This window comes from Notolabrus celidotus, chromosome 15 (assembly GCF_009762535.1).
Source record: "Notolabrus celidotus isolate fNotCel1 chromosome 15, fNotCel1.pri, whole genome shotgun sequence".
NCBI lineage: Eukaryota > Metazoa > Chordata > Actinopteri > Labriformes > Labridae > Notolabrus > Notolabrus celidotus.
In genome coordinates, this window is record NC_048286.1 from 26,607,667 (window position 1) to 26,623,361 (window position 15,695).

Genomic DNA, 15,695 nt, shown 5'->3' on the forward strand with positions numbered 1-15,695 from the left:
CACAGGAAGGATCAACACAGAGACAATACAGGTGTTTGTCTCGACTGTGCCAGAGAAACATTTCAGATAATTAGTTTAGAGTTCATAAAATTCTGTCATATTTACTTTATGGCTCTGTTGAAGCCACCTACCATTTATGCAGCGACAGAAAAGCTTACAAAGGTGTTACACTTCCTGTGTACAAACAATCAGGAAAAAACTCATAGCAAAGTTATAACTTATACCAGTGGTTTGACTTAAAATTTAGTTGTCATCTTGGCCATTTTCCAAATGGAAAGTGAACCCAAAGTTGAAATGTTGATATATTTTTCACAGTAAGTTTAAAAATGTGACATGAATCCCCTTGAACATGTTCCAATCACAAAATGTAAGACATTTCACACCCAAAGAAAACTCAGATCATATGGTGTGGTACATATTTGAAGATTCAATGATCTGAAATAGTCCAGAATCTGTTTGTTGGATTGCGAGCAATGTCAGACAAATCTGTTCTGGATTATGGTAAACCCAAAGTCACCAGAGTGATCCCTTCAGATTCTACAAAGCTCCACAGTCAGGCCAAATATTTTTTTATCCATAACTTTCAATGTAGAGCAAAATACCAGTAAAAGCATAACTCCAAGAGTTCTATTTTGTAAGTGCTAATTAGTTCATAAAAGTACATATACTAATACATCCTCTGATCAGGAGTCTTAAGACCCAGGGAAAACCTTACCTGTATCCTTGACTATGGTTGCTGAGGTAGTCAAGAAGCCCCTCAATGGCAAGGGGCAGGGGTAGATGAGAAGAGAACTGTTGCCTGTCTTGGCTGACACGCCTCTTCAATGTTGCGTGGAGGTATGGAACAGTGCCAGACCTGGATTGTGGTTCCCATTGCAGAAAGGAGGACAGGACAGTATGCTCCAACTATCACTATATTACACTACTGAGCCATCTGTGACAGGTTTATTTGCATTCTGTCATGGAGCCTCAGGCCAATTTTCACAGGAGGAACAATGTGGATCCTGTCCTGGCCTTGGAACAGTGGATCAACTCTTTACCCCTGCAAGACTAATGGGTGGGGAAAGGGAGTTTCCTCTCCAGTCTACATGTGTTTTGGGGACTTGAAAAAGGCATGCGACTATAGCCCTCACGGGGTCATATAGGGGTACTGCAAATATGGGTTTCTAGCGATGTTACTACCATTATGACCAAACTTAGAGCTGTGAGAACATTCTCAGCACAAAGTGGAACAGGTTCTAAGTGGATGTGGCCTCCACCAGGGTTGTCCTTCATTACTGAATCTGTTTGTGATTCTCGTGGACAGGATCTCTGGGTGCAGCCAGGGGAAGGAGGATATGTGGTTTGAGGATCTCAGAATTTCATCTCTGCTTTTTACAGATGATCTGCTTTTACTGGCTTCATTAACCTTGGACCTCCAGCAGGAACTGAGACAGTTTGCAGCCAAACAAAGTTGTTTGGATGAGAGTCAAAATCTTCACACCTGAGGCCGTGGTTTTCTGCAGGAAAATGGGATTCCTGCCTCAGATGAAGGAGTTCAAGTGTCTTGTGGTCTTGTTGTCCAGCTAGGGTAGAATGAATCGTGATTCATCAAGGTTGACAGGTAGGTTGGTGCTGGGTTAGAAGTATTGAGGGTGTTGTTCCAGGCCATTAAAGACGAAGCTTTCAGATCACAAGGTGATCAATGTTCCAACCCTAACCTTTGATTATTAACTGTGGGTGGTGACCAAAAGAATGAGATTCTGGATGCAAGCAACCAAAACGAGTGTACTCTGGAGGGTGTCTGGGCTCATACCTGGGCCTTAGAGACAGAATGAGGAGCTCAGACATTGAGTGAGCTCGTAGTAGAGCTGGTATTGCTTCATGACAAAAGGAGCCAGTTGAAGTGGTTCTGGCATCTGATTAGGATGCCTCCTGGATGCCACTCTTTGGAGGTTTGCCGGGCACTTCCAGCTGAGGGGGGTAGTCTAAGTCTAATTGTATATCCTGTCTCATCTGGGAACAGAGTCCCCTGAAGAAGCTGCAAAACGCTGCTGGAAGAGGGACGTCTGGGTCAACAGACTTACCCTGCTGTCTTAGGAACATAACCTGGTATGAAATAGATGGATTGGTGTCATAGATAGATAGAGTGGAGATGGATTCCTCGTTCTATATCTTCATCAGTAAAGAGCTAACATACTCAAAGATATTAACTACTTACACTTCTAGGTACATTACTTTTGCAATACTCCCTAACATCACATGAGACGCACTGTCACTTATTTTCCAATTAACACTATACACTTAAATCTTCTATGTCGTTATCAGCACAAACCCTTGTTATACAGAGGACACAGGCAACATTTCCAGCGAAAGGTTTGCTGCTATAAGCCTGCTTATCTCTGCTTTTGTCGATACCTGTTGTTGCTGAACATAAGGCCTGGGCTTTTTGGTTTGTGTCATCATCATGCTTTTATCTTGAACATAACTCAGGGTTCGGGGGTCTCTAGTTACTAGCTTTGTGTTAGCATGTTGCCTTTGCAAGGGCTTCCAAAGATTTGACATTGAATTTGCAGCAGTGGAAAGTTGTGTAAACTGGCAAAGACATAGTTAACACTCCCAGTCCTTTCGTACAACAAAGTCAAAGCCTCATGTCTCCAAGCCTCAAAAGAAGCCTTTAGTTGAGAACACTCTGCAGTTTTTACCCTCCCCCTCCATGAACTCAAGCCAAAGTCACAGACACATCTTGTGAGAAAAGTCAGTGAGTGTCACAGAAGCGCACATGAAAAGTGATGTTTGATTTGCTTTTCCATCCTCCTGTTATGCAGAAAGTTGAAGAACTTAAAGTAACAGATGTTATAAGATATCTGTTTGATTTGTAATGGTAATGTGATAACTAAATAAGCAACAGTACTGTGTTTGTGAGTTACAGACAAATGCATGTACGTGTTACTGTAGTGGTGGGTACTGTTTATCATTGATAAGTTACAGCTTAGCTAACATGGAGAAGTTTTCTAGAGTTTCACTGCACATTGACGGCCTGATAGGGTTCAGGACAGTTTGGATGCAGGCTCAATGAAATGGCTCTATTCTAAAAATATTGGATTTGCTTCACTGTTTACAAAAGAGAACAACACAGTGTGAATCCTTGAGTAAGGCAAATAAAACAGAGATGATCACTGACTTAAGGAATGTTTATGGACGAGGCCATTACAGAATATCAATCAGAAAAAGACAGTAAGAAACTTTTTACTCGTCCCAAATACCCTCCAAAATATTTTTGGATTTATGATTGAATCCTTTATAAAAATTTGGGCACTGTAATGAACACTGAATAGCTTCCGGCCTGCCTTCCTCTGTCTTCTCCACCCCTCCTCTTCATCAGAGGAGGAGGGGTTGGAGGGCAGGGATCACCTCAGCAGATTCTTGAGACTGGGAACACTGAGACTCAAGACTGGAGAGGAGTGAACCACAAGAGGCGCAGAGTGGAGCCTCTGGATCACAGGTCTGGAGGTTTTTTACTTTGGCAGAGAGGACTGTCACTTTTGGAGATGACTGGACTGTCCAAAAGACCAAAAACCATCAAGTTTGGGAACTTTTCTCTCTGTTCAAAAGACTGGAAAGTTTGATCAAAGGGGGACAAATATTGGAGGAATTCCAACTCAGCTAGGAGTGAGGTAAGTAAATATTGAACAGCAGAGATAAGAGGACATTAATGGACGTATTTAGGGACCCAATGAAGGTTATTGCATTGATAAGGAGGGGCTTAAATAAATTATTTAATTTAAGATTAAATAAAAAGAAGATTTTCCAGCTTTTTTTTTAACTTCCCACAAGAAGACAAAACAAGACAAATTATTATTAAACTGGCATCACAGTACTAATTTTGCTCTCAAATCTAAATCCAGTGAGCATTTTTCCATAGAAAATAATGTTGCAAAAGAACAACCATACCCATAATTAAGAAAGAGGTTTCAAAATGTTCTAAAGGGAACATACTTTTTACTGAGTATTGATTGAACAATTATGTTTCTAACATATTTAACTGTGAAATCTGCCTCTGTCACAGGATTCATTCACATATCAACAGTGAATTTGAAGTCATACCTCATAAATACAGTGACTTAAATGACTGTTTAAGTTATTAATGCAACACAGTCACCATCAAAAGTCTACATGCATGGATCCTACCTGGATCAAACAAGTAATGTCAATACTTAAACCTGTGTCTCATCATTGTCTGTCACCATGATACAATGGATCATTGCATATCAATCACCTTCATCAGCATCTAGTGTATGTTTTGACTGCACACACACAGTCTGAGTTTGCTTCCTCTGTTTAAAACGGCTCCCTTTATGATGTTTATGAACCTCAGTGATAACATCACGCCGCTCTAACAGGGCTGAAGTTCTGTTAGTTAGAAAAATAAAAATGCGTTGAAATCACGTGTTTGAACAGATTAATGTGGGAAAGTTACTTTGGCGTAATCTCTTCAGTTTTAGAGGATCACAACCAACGGGTGGACGTTACTGGGTATCAGAGCAGACTTTGAAAGCACATCCATCAAGTGTAATTTAATAAAAAACCTGTGCTGTCTTTGAAAGTATATATCTTTATGTCAAAAATGCAAGTTGTTTTTTGATGTAGCTGTTTAAGTAGCTATTCAGTACTGCAAAGTAATGCTTGACTAAAAGCAATTGTGGTCCTCTGCTGATCCTCTATACAGGTCAAAATGTGAAATTTTAATCAAGGCCTGTCTTCCCTCTTTTTGAGCTCCTCTCCCTCTAATTATTTTTGCACTGTCCCTTAACTAAAAGGTACTGTTCAGTATCTGCAGGGTGTGCCTGCAGATCTTATTTATGAGTTTTTAGGAAGTTTAAAAATGACAGCTGAGAGAACTTAAGTCACATAACAAGTAATTTCATCTATCTCCTTTCAAAACAGTGAGGATGATTGTGTTTCAAATGGATTAATAATATTAGTCATCAGAAAATGTGCCTAAATACAGTATCTTCACACAGTTTGTGTTCCAGGCAGACTCAAAGAGGATAAGATAAAAGCCATAAAACTCCAGGATGAAGACTCATATTTTCTGCATGGCGTTACTCGTCTTGGCGGGCCACATCCTTGTAGCCAGTGGGCAACCAGAGCCAGCACAACAAGCCCCTCAGGACCCCCCTAGTATCACCCAGAGACTTGGACTTGTAGAGAGAGACGTGCAAGGTCCAATGAGGTCCAACATCACAATGCCCCGGCGCCGGCTTCCTCCAATGTGCACTGGACCCACAGAAATCAGAGACACATTTAAGTACATCAATACGGTGGTGTCCTGCCTGGTGTTTGTCGTGGGAATTATCGGTAATTCCACGCTGCTGAGGATCATCTATAAGAATAAATGCATGAGAAACGGACCCAACATACTGATCGGAAGCCTGGCACTCGGAGACCTGCTGCACATCATCATCGGTATCCCTATTAATGTTTATAAGGTGAGTTATAACAACTCAAGGAACAGATGTTATTTATAAGGTTGTTGATCCCTAAAATGTTAACAGGCATGGTTGTATTTGTTTATTGTCTGACATAAGATATCCATAACGGTGTGCCATTATAAAAACGTGTGTAATTCTTTTTTATTAAAGGGTTAAATGAGAATATTTTGGGCCCAAAAAGTCTTCTATGCCAAGTCAGGTCAAAACTCTGTTTTCTTCTTAATGTTTTTTTGTTTGTTTCCTCATAATGTGTAATATTCCTTGTCAGTATTTTTTAACATAAAGTTTGATAGAATAATTCTTTAAGGTTTTCTGTAAACATTTGGCTATAAATTGGACTTTAAACCCTTTAGGAACAGACGCCCACATGCAGGCATACTCAAACGCACTCTTAAACAGGGGCTTCAAAGCAGATTTTTAAATGTTATTACTTTACCTGGTCCTGATCCTCTCTCTATCCCCTAGTGTTTCTGGCATGTTCTAATTTGGCTTGGCTCATTGTGTGTGTGTGTGTGTGTGTGTGTGTGTGTGTGTGTGTGTGTGTGTGTGTGTGTGTGTGTGTGTGTGTGTGTGTGTGTGTGTGTGTGTGTGAGAGAGAGAGAGAGAGAGAGAGAGAGAGAGAGAGAGAGAGACAGACAGACAGACAGACAGACAGACAGGCAGACAGACAGACATACAGACACACAGGCACACAGACAGAGAGGGAGAGACAGACAGACAGACAGACAGACAGAGAGAGAGAGAGAGAGAGAGAGAGAGAGAGAGAGAAACAGACTGACAGAGAGGGAGAAGGACAAAGTTTCTGTATATTTGGGTAAGGGGGCAACCATGTTAAAATAACTGGTCATGGCTGCATACCAGAGCAGAGACAGGAGCTAGCCGGTCAGTTGGAGGAGAAGCAGAGCTACATATGACTTCAATTGATCTGCACACATTCTTGTCTGCCATGCAAAGCAGACATATTGCACAGGTTATTCTGAGGTCGGTTGTTTCCTAAGAGCATCAGTAGCTCTTAGGCCTCACTATGTTTTTATCTGTATTAAACCTTACAAAGAGGGGTGAAAAAAGCACTGGATATTCACAGAAACCGATGAGTTCAGGTTCATGCTTATCTGGATGTCTGACGCTGGGAACATATCACCATGGGGCCAGACGATTTCCTCCACTCCCTGTCATGGCTTAACTCAGTCATCAAATGTTTCTGTCTCCCTCTCCCTCTCCCTCCGTCTCTCTCTCTCTCTCAGCTCCTGGCAGAGGACTGGCCTTTTGGAGTGACTCTGTGCAAGCTGGTGCCGTTCGTCCAGAAAGCCTCAGTGGGGATCACAGTGCTGAGTCTGTGTGCTCTGAGTATTGACAGGTAAACTCCACAGGCTCATGTTGCTTCTTGTAACGCTTACCCATCAGTCAGGGTTTACTGAAACAGTGTGGGGGCTTGACTTTTGACCTGACATCTGACCCCCTTCCTTTTTGCTTATTTTCACTTTTGTTATCTGCTGATTGACATATTGTTAAATAAATGCTGCTCGACCTCAGCCTGTCTGGATATGAAAACTTAGAGTCATACGTTAACATGTGATAAATGAACATTTATGGAGATATTTTAATGTTCATAAACATCTGATGTTAATTCATACCTACATGACTTTAGTTTTCACTTTAAAAAGCTAGACGAGAGATACTCTTATGGCCTGTATCCACTTTTAGTATTAGACTTAGAGCCACAACCTGAATGACCTAGTGACAGCAAAGTCTATTCTTAAGAACCCTGTACACTTGGGTTTTTTTTAATAGGTAAAAATTTCACAAAAAAGATGTAAAAACAATAGAAAGGATGTGTCCCGGCCAAGCGGTAATTACTCCGGTCTAAAAATATGAGTCCAATACGGAAGTGCTAAAAACTGCAGTTCAACAAGGATCCGCTTGAGGCTGGCTCCGGAAGTACTGGAAGTCACATACACATGAATGGGAAAAAGACGATCTTTACAGCAGAAATAAACATGTTTACAGCCTGGTACAAAAGACGAGTGTAGTCTGGATAGCTCATTTCTCGATCGGCACACACTGTACAGGGGGTGGGGGATTTTTTTCTAACACAGCAATTTCGAAGATATTGAGATTACAAGTCTTCCAATGAGAGGCACAGCTGACTGCGAGAATACTGTAGCTGTTGGCTAGGAGGCTCAAACTCCGCCTCTTTATGTCACAATCACTCGACAGCAGCAATATGGCTGCCATCGATGATTTGCCTCAAAACAGCTCTTCAGAAACAGATGGGTGACATCATGGATCCTACGTCCATACTTTATACAGTCTGTGGTCCCGGCATAAGCAATTGCCCAGACCTGGAAATTGTACCAATGCCTGGTTTCTTATCGGCCATTATTATTGACGAAGTTGATAAAGGGAGTCCCAACCCTTTTGATTTTGGTTTGTCAGTGAGGGAGAAGTGACATTGATGAGCATGGCGGTGTTTCAAAAGTTGTACTATTTTCAACCAAGAGTTTTGTGAGCGAAGCAAAAAAAAAGAAATCTGATGTGTGGGCGGTTTTGTGCAAAGAATGGGGGGGTGATCATATTTTCAAACCTCTAAATAGAAATGCTTCAATCTTACCCTTAACTCACATTTACAGTAGATATGGAGCAACAGGCTTGACGGTTAGCTTAGCTTAGCTAGTCTTAGCCTAGCTTAGGGCAAAGGCAACATGTGTGGTGTTTTATCTGTAGTCAGAAATTATATGCAGACTCTGGGGTGATATATTGAACCAAGAAAAGCTTCACTGAAACTATTTTAACACAGAACAGACGTTCAGCAAAACTGCAAGCTTATCCGTTTCCTCAAATAGAAAATCTGCCCTTACAAAAGACTTCTTTACGGACATTAATTCGCTTCATATGGGTAGCAAAAAAAGGATGCCTCTTTTTTTAGTTAAGACAAGCTAATTTGTGACCTTACCAAAATGTTGAACTGCTATGTTCCTACATGTTGGATCTTCCAGGTATCGTGCCGTGGCCTCCTGGAGCCGTATAAAAGGGATTGGTGTACCAAAGTGGATGGCTATCGAGATAGCGCTCATCTGGATTTTATCCATCATCCTGGCCATTCCAGAGGCAATAGCCTTTGACATGATCACCATGGACTACAAAGGAGAACACTTGAGGATATGTTTACTGCACCCCATGCAGAAAGCGGTCTTTATGAGGGTGAGCTGTGACACGCATGTAGAAAAAAATACATTGTACTATTCAAAGTGGAGAAAAACAGGGTTTTGACACAGCTGTGAGGCTGTAAATCTGCACACATTGACATGTACAGACACATGTGCTGACGCAGATGTTGGCACACATGGTGCTTATTTCTGAATATATGTGAACACAATAAAAGCACACTCACACACACTCAAAGTCCTTCTGTAAAGATTCCTGGACCAAGGTTGAAAAGAGTTTGCAGATCGCAGCGAGCAAAAAAATGTTAAATTGGAAAAGTTATTGCTCTCTTTACGGACAGAAAGTACTGTTCTGTCTGGATGTACGATCCAATGTCTTCCATCAACCTTGAAATAACAACAATGAGCAGCTTAAATTCCACTGAGGTACTTGCTAAATTGAATTTTAAATGCAAGTCAACCTGTCTGATTTGGAGACACACCCTGGAGCCCCTCACTCCAGTCCAGACCAAACAGGGAATATGTTACAATAAATTACTCTGACGTTTCACCTTAAACTTAAAGCTCTCTTGAGCAGATGTTCCTTAATAATCAAGAGCTGTTCTTGGATTTATCTCTGTGCAGTTTTATAAAACAGCAAAGGACTGGTGGCTGTTCAGTGTGTATTTCTGCCTGCCGTTGGCCTGCACTGCCATTTTCTACACTCTGATGACCTGTGAGATGCTGAGGAAGAAGAATGGTGTCCAGATCGCTCTCAGTGACCACCTCAAACAGGTTCGGTGATATTTAACCCTTTCTTTGAACCAATACTGATGATGTTTTTTACTGAGTGATAATACTTAAAACTGAGTTTAAGGTTCTCTAACATAAAAATGAGTCACAAGAGCTGTGAAATAATAGTTATGATTCTTTAACACCTACTTTAATCTGGCCTAAAGAAATTTGGCACTTAGACTTAATTTGTTGTCATTTATAAAGAAACTTTGATGCTGAAAACATTTTCTAAGATACAAGACTCCTTTGTGTTTAAATTTCATGACTGACCATTCTGAGCACAAACTGCCAGAAAAATCTGTTCCAGTGATTTATTAACTCTTGTGTGTTTAGCGGAGGGAGGTGGCTAAGACAGTTTTCTGCCTGGTTCTGGTCTTCGCTCTGTGCTGGCTACCGCTCCACCTCAGTCGTATCCTCAAGCTCACCATCTATGATGAGAAAGATCCAAACCGCTGTGAATTGCTCAGGTATGAAAGAAAACACATGTCCTACAGTGCACACAAACAATAAAAGGCAGAAAAGAAGTGATAATTAAAAATGAATCAGCCTACAGGGGCAGAGACAAGAGAGACTAACATGTTGGTGTTTTAACTTTTTAGTTTCTTTTTGGTGTTGGACTACATTGGTATCAACATGGCATCTGTCAACTCCTGCATCAACCCAATCGCCCTCTACATGGTCAGCAAACGCTTCAAGAACTGCTTCAGGGTAAGATGAAACCTTTTTCTAGGAGAATATTTATGAAAAGTTAACATACAGGCAGTGTTGGACCACTCAAGTGCAAGCCTGGGACTTCAGTCAGACTCGAGATCAGATATTCAGGACGTTTTGTGACTCAATTTAGACTCGAGCACGTATGGCTCAGACTAGGACTTGGGCTTGAGCATTGACTGTATTTGCATTCAGGAGATGTAGATGACTGGAGCTGATTTAATACAAAAATAAAAAAGGTTTGATTGTTGTTTTAAAATAAAGCCTTAAAAAAATATGCCTGGAATGATAACTTATTTAGAGCTGTAGCAAGAGCTGGTACTTGTGTTCACCTGGATGAATGTTCAAGTGTCGACTTGTCCATCAACAGATTTTGTTAGGGTTGCCTAAAGAGGCATGTTTTCCTTTGAAAGATTTTACAGTAATGGGAATTGACTAGGGATTCTCCTTTGGTGACTTGGACCATGACTTGGACTCGAACACTGAGAACTCTAGACTTGACTCAGACTTCAGGATTGGTGACTTATCGACAACACTGTGTGCAGGGCTATTGTAGTATGTATGTGAGGAATATACTCAAAGGCTAACTTGATTTGTTTAACCATAGTTTCAATAATGTATAGCTACCTGATTAGCTCTATAGCTGTTAGCTTAGCTTGGCACACAGAATGGAAAAAGAGGGAAACAGCTAGCCTGGCTCTGGTCAATTAAGTTAGTTTAAACATAAAAAAAACTTTTTTGTTTTGGAGGAGAGTTGTGTGACTGCTGCTTGAACAGACCAAGTTGCAACCACTGGTCTTGACCCTTTTAAAAGTTAATAGAACTTAATATTCAGTCATTTCCGTTTCAATTTTGGAAACCTAATCAGGGGCAGGGGTTGAAATTAGCCTTAGCTAGACACCTGTATGCATGACATCAAATATAAAATAAATAAGACTAATGTCATGACATTAGCAGCAGCTCTAAACACGGAAGTTGTACCTCAAAAAACAAGTGAGTGTAGTTTTTCCTCCATACAGACCTCCACCTTTGTGTTTGACAAAGTTGATACCAGAGGTTTCCAACCCTTCTTGATTTTGGTTGGTCAGGTTAGTTGGTCAGAGAGACTTGACGATGACAAGTGTGCCGGTGGTCCAAAAGTTTCAATATTTTCAAGAGAAGGCATTATTGGGCATAGGACACTGAGAACTGAAAAAGCTAAACTGCACCAGTAATGGACACAGGCCCTAAAGCAACAAACAGAAAAACAGAAAAGAGAGGAAGGTACTTTTTTATTTACAAAGATGTGAATATCTAAAAAACTTGTCTCATAATCTCTTCGACCACTTATTTTCCTTCTTCAGTCCTGCCTGTGTTGCTGGTGTCTACCAGCAGAGATGCTCATGGATGATAAGCAGTTGTGCACAAAAATGAAAGTCACTGAGCGAGCCTCAGACCAGAGCAACTCCCGCTTGACCAACAAGTCCACCACCGCCTGAGGAGGGGCCTCCCAGTAAGATATGACGACAAGGAAACACAAATTTCTGAAGTATGGATGTTTGGAGTGGGATAGATACATGTTCTTGCTTCATCTAGAACATTAAATGAAGTCTTCTTCAACTTCTGAGGCACACAAATGAGACAATACTTCATCTAACCTAAAACTCTGAACATTTTGGACCATTGCATGCACTCCCAGACTAAGAAGAAATGAACCTCAGTGCACATAAGGGCCCATGTGTTTGGATAATAAATGTTAGATTTGTCAAGCTGGATAACTGATGTTATTAACACCAAATATAAGGACCCATGCACGGGCTGAGTTACAGGAAAGTGTTAAATGGTAAAATGGGGGTTAAGGGTTGATAGGGTTAAGATAGTTAATCAAACAAACCACCAGGGTAATAACTGTAGGTTTGTAATGAATCTGGCAGCAAAGCATGCAGTGTATGGACTTTCTTGGAGTAATGACGCTGTGCCACGTGATGCTAGCACAACAATGCAACTAATCAAGGTTTGTATATGTGCTTTGTTTCTTATTGTGAGACATTCTGAAACCACTTTTTTTCTATCTTAAACTCACTCCTGAAGCTTCATTTGTGTATTGTTGTAATGTGTTTGACTGTGAGAACCATTATTATTGTTATTTTAATTTAACAGCTTTACACTTTATGACTAATTCTGTATGTATGTGAAGTAATTACCTCATAGCTGAATGGACTCAATCAGTGCTATGAAGTAATGCTAACCAAAAAACAAGTTTAGCTAACATTAATGAATTGAAGACTCGCCTAAAGTCCTGTGTCTGCCGAGGAGTGTCAAGAAACCCTGATATTTAAAAGCAATATTTTATTATTACTTTTATTTTTCATTTGTTTTAATTAAAAGTGTAGTTTAAATAAACTCTCTAATATGTGTTTTGGTAAAACACAGAGTGATAATGTGTAGTAAGCGGGTGGTTATATAAATTCAACTTGACAGGGTGAGCACTGAGCGTCAGGTTTTGCTCATTTGGACATAATTAGAATTAGAATAAATACCTGTTTACTATACATCGTCCCACTTATTACCCAGCTACAAACACAAGACATAAACATGCTGAAAAAATGTTGATTTAAAAATGCTTTTATATATTTGAAAATATTTTTTTCATGCCGCCAAATAATTAATGCCCTTCTTATCAGTCACCTTGCAGGATGAATTAACTTTAAAGTGATCGTTTCAATTCATGGTTGCTGCAGTTATCACTACCCCTTATAGTCAAGTTGCTTTGCAGCAATTGGCAACTTAGAGATTCACTCACCAGCTCTGCTACTGTTTCCAGAATTTTAGCCAAGGATGTTGCTCCATTTTCTTTATCAGAGATAGCTGGAACTCAGTCACTCTTATGGTTGCTGACATATGTGCCCGGTAACTTCTGATTCTCAAGACCAGCCTGAGACAGGAACTGACATGTTTGCCACAATGTTAACAGATTTGGAAAGCTAACAAATTTTTCCACAGTGTCAACAGGCAGAGGTGAAATCTGCATGGACTCCTGTATGTGGATCCACTTTGTATGACATAAGGCATCACCTTTGCTATTGAGAATGAATAACATTGCTATGGAGTTTGGATCAGTATCAAGTATTTAAAACGACTGGCTAGTTTGCTAGTTTTGACCAAAGCTACACTTTCTTTCTTACTTACCTCTGAAAACAGTAGTTACTTATGATATGCCAAATGAATGTTATTGCTGTAAAGGCTACATTTTTTGGAGAAGAAGACACAAGTCAGCTTCGACCCGTACCTGATAATCGTGCTAATGGAGCAGCATTGACTTTATGATAACTAAAAATGATTCAGACTGCAATAGTGGATTTCAGAAACTGGTATTGGTCGACTTTATTACTTATTGCCTTTATTGTGTCTGTTTGCAAGTTTGAATTGATTTTGCTTTGCATATTTCATTGCTGTTTTACACTTTTTTGTGCTTGCAAGTGTAATGTTTTCATGTAATTGTCCCCTTTTTTCTTAAACTACTGATTTGTGATTTCAGCTGCTATGATTCAGCTGTTTATACTGTTCAATACTAGGCCTGTTATTGAGGCTTTTATATGCTGTGACATATTTGCTTCAAATTATTCTAATCTGACTCTTCACTGTTGCTTTTATGACAGTGAGAAGGGGTCACTTTTTACATTGGTAAATAAAATGATGAATATTATACATAAGAAACAAAATGATTGTGTTCGTCTTTAGAGAAAAGCCTTGGTTTTTCGAGTAATTTATGACTATAAAAGGTTAGGCTTTTCTTGGTATGGCTGCCTCACTCACTGTATGTGTTTGCATGTGTGTGTGTGTGTGTGTGTGTGTGTGTGTGTGTGTGTGTGTGTGTGTGTGTGTATGTGTGTGTGCATGAGTGTGTGCTTGTTCTTGTGTGTGTGTAGGGCTTGTGGCCTTGCATAAAGTGTGGCGGCAAGCTGCATCATGTGATGGTGAATGTGAGCACAGAACATTACTGTGATCTCTCTATTTGTCCCAAAGTCTTCACTCCAAAGAGTCACACCCACACACATCCACACACACACACACACACACACACACACACACACACACACACACACACACACAGAAACAGAGAGCTTTGACCTGGGAATGTTCCCTCAGGCTAAAGCAGTGTCATGCATGTCACATTAGCTGTCAAAGAAGCTCTCTGTCCTGTGATCTCTCACCACCCGTCGTCGACTCATCTCTTTATTTTTCTCCTTGCCCTTCCTTCTGCTTCTTGTTCTGCCTGTTTTTCCCTTGTTTTTATACCTCTTCTCTAACCTTGTTTCCCTGCCCTTTCTTGCTGCATTCCTATCCCCGCTCCTCCTTGTAACCCCTCATGCCTCTGTTCCTCCATTACACTTTCAAACAATTCAGTGTGGTTTGACATTAAATCAAACCCACCGGCGCTGAGAGCAGACCTGAGTGAAATAAATCACATTCTGTACATTCTGTACATTCCTGCCTAAACTGTCTCATTTTCTACGCCCAACTCCAAACTGATGGATCTGCTTGTGAAAACTGGCACCAGCCCTCCACTGATGTGATGGATTATCTTCTGATATCACTGCTACGAAAAAATCAGTCATAGAAAGTTGCAAAGAGAGCTCATGTTCTTCAGGGAGCTACTTACGGAAATGTTGATTAATCAAAGTGTAATTAGCTCAGGGTCAATTTAGAATCTCATATTTTGCTCTACAAAACGTGTGTTTGGAATTAAAATCATTTATTTGCACAGGCAGCCCAGATTTATGGTAATTCGGGAAGCATCAAGAACCCTCATAATCTATCACAAAGTTCATGCTAACACTTTACAGATTCAGTGATCTGCATTAAAGGAACAGTTCAACACCTATTTGTTCTTAAGCGATGAATTTCATGAGTAGGTTGCCACCACCTTAACGTTTGTACAAATAATGCACCCCAATTTCAGACTTACGAAATGAGGCTACAAATCCTTGGACCAACACTTTAAAGTTTGCACCACCAGCATCAGCTCTGCACATGCAGGGCTTTTTGATCAAGTTAGCAATTGAATATGTTAAATAAAGTAGACCCTCATGGTAGCTTTGTTTAATAAGCAATATTTAGTAAGACTTTCAACATAACACAAACATTGTTTTCTTTCGTTTGGCCCTGTCCACGATTGATATATACAGTATGTATCATGTTTATACTCTTTACATTAACAAATCAACAGTAGAGTAGAGTCAAAACCTACCCTTGCTTTGCTCAAAGGTCGGAAAATCAACTAGTACCTCATAACCATAGACTATATAAACAATGGAAGTAGTATCCGTGACGTCACCCATCTGTTCCTGAGCTCTGTTTTGAAGCCAATTGTCAGCGGGTGCCATATTGGAAATGCTGAACTCAACCAAACTTAGTGTGAGGTAAAGAGGTGGGCTTTGAGCCTCCTCGCCAACAGCTACAGTGTTCCCGCCTGTCAATCAAGTCAGCTGTGCCTCTCATAATGGAAAACTCATAATCTCATGTACCAGGCTGTAAACATATTTATTTCTGCTGTAAAGATCGGCTTTTTTGAGTTTGTGTGAATGTAGTT

The 15,695-nt window shown here is 40.3% G+C and overlaps 1 protein-coding gene across 1 annotated transcript; it reads left to right on the forward strand.

Moving 5' to 3' along the window:
- Nucleotides 1-3,419: 3,419 nt before the first annotated feature.
- Nucleotides 3,420-13,813, forward strand: ednrba (endothelin receptor Ba). Its single transcript, XM_034703970.1, has 8 exons — nucleotides 3,420-3,656; nucleotides 5,004-5,471; nucleotides 6,719-6,831; nucleotides 8,471-8,675; nucleotides 9,263-9,412; nucleotides 9,746-9,879; nucleotides 10,012-10,120; nucleotides 11,467-13,813. Exons 2-8 carry the CDS (start codon nucleotides 5,058-5,060, stop codon nucleotides 11,599-11,601), a joined length of 1,260 nt encoding a protein of 419 aa, XP_034559861.1. The 5' UTR covers nucleotides 3,420-3,656; nucleotides 5,004-5,057; the 3' UTR covers nucleotides 11,602-13,813.
- Nucleotides 13,814-15,695: the final 1,882 nt, after the last annotated feature.

Excerpts from the sequence above, each read along its gene's own strand:
- ednrba (XM_034703970.1), top strand. The coding sequence starts at position 5,058 with ATGAAGACTCATATTTTCTGCATGGCGTTACTCGTCTTGGCGGGCCAC. Across the intron at positions 5,472-6,718 it reads TCCCTATTAATGTTTATAAG|CTCCTGGCAGAGGACTGGCC; the intron begins GTGAGTTATAAC and ends TCTCTCTCTCAG. Across the intron at positions 6,832-8,470 it reads TGTGCTCTGAGTATTGACAG|GTATCGTGCCGTGGCCTCCT; the intron begins GTAAACTCCACA and ends TGGATCTTCCAG.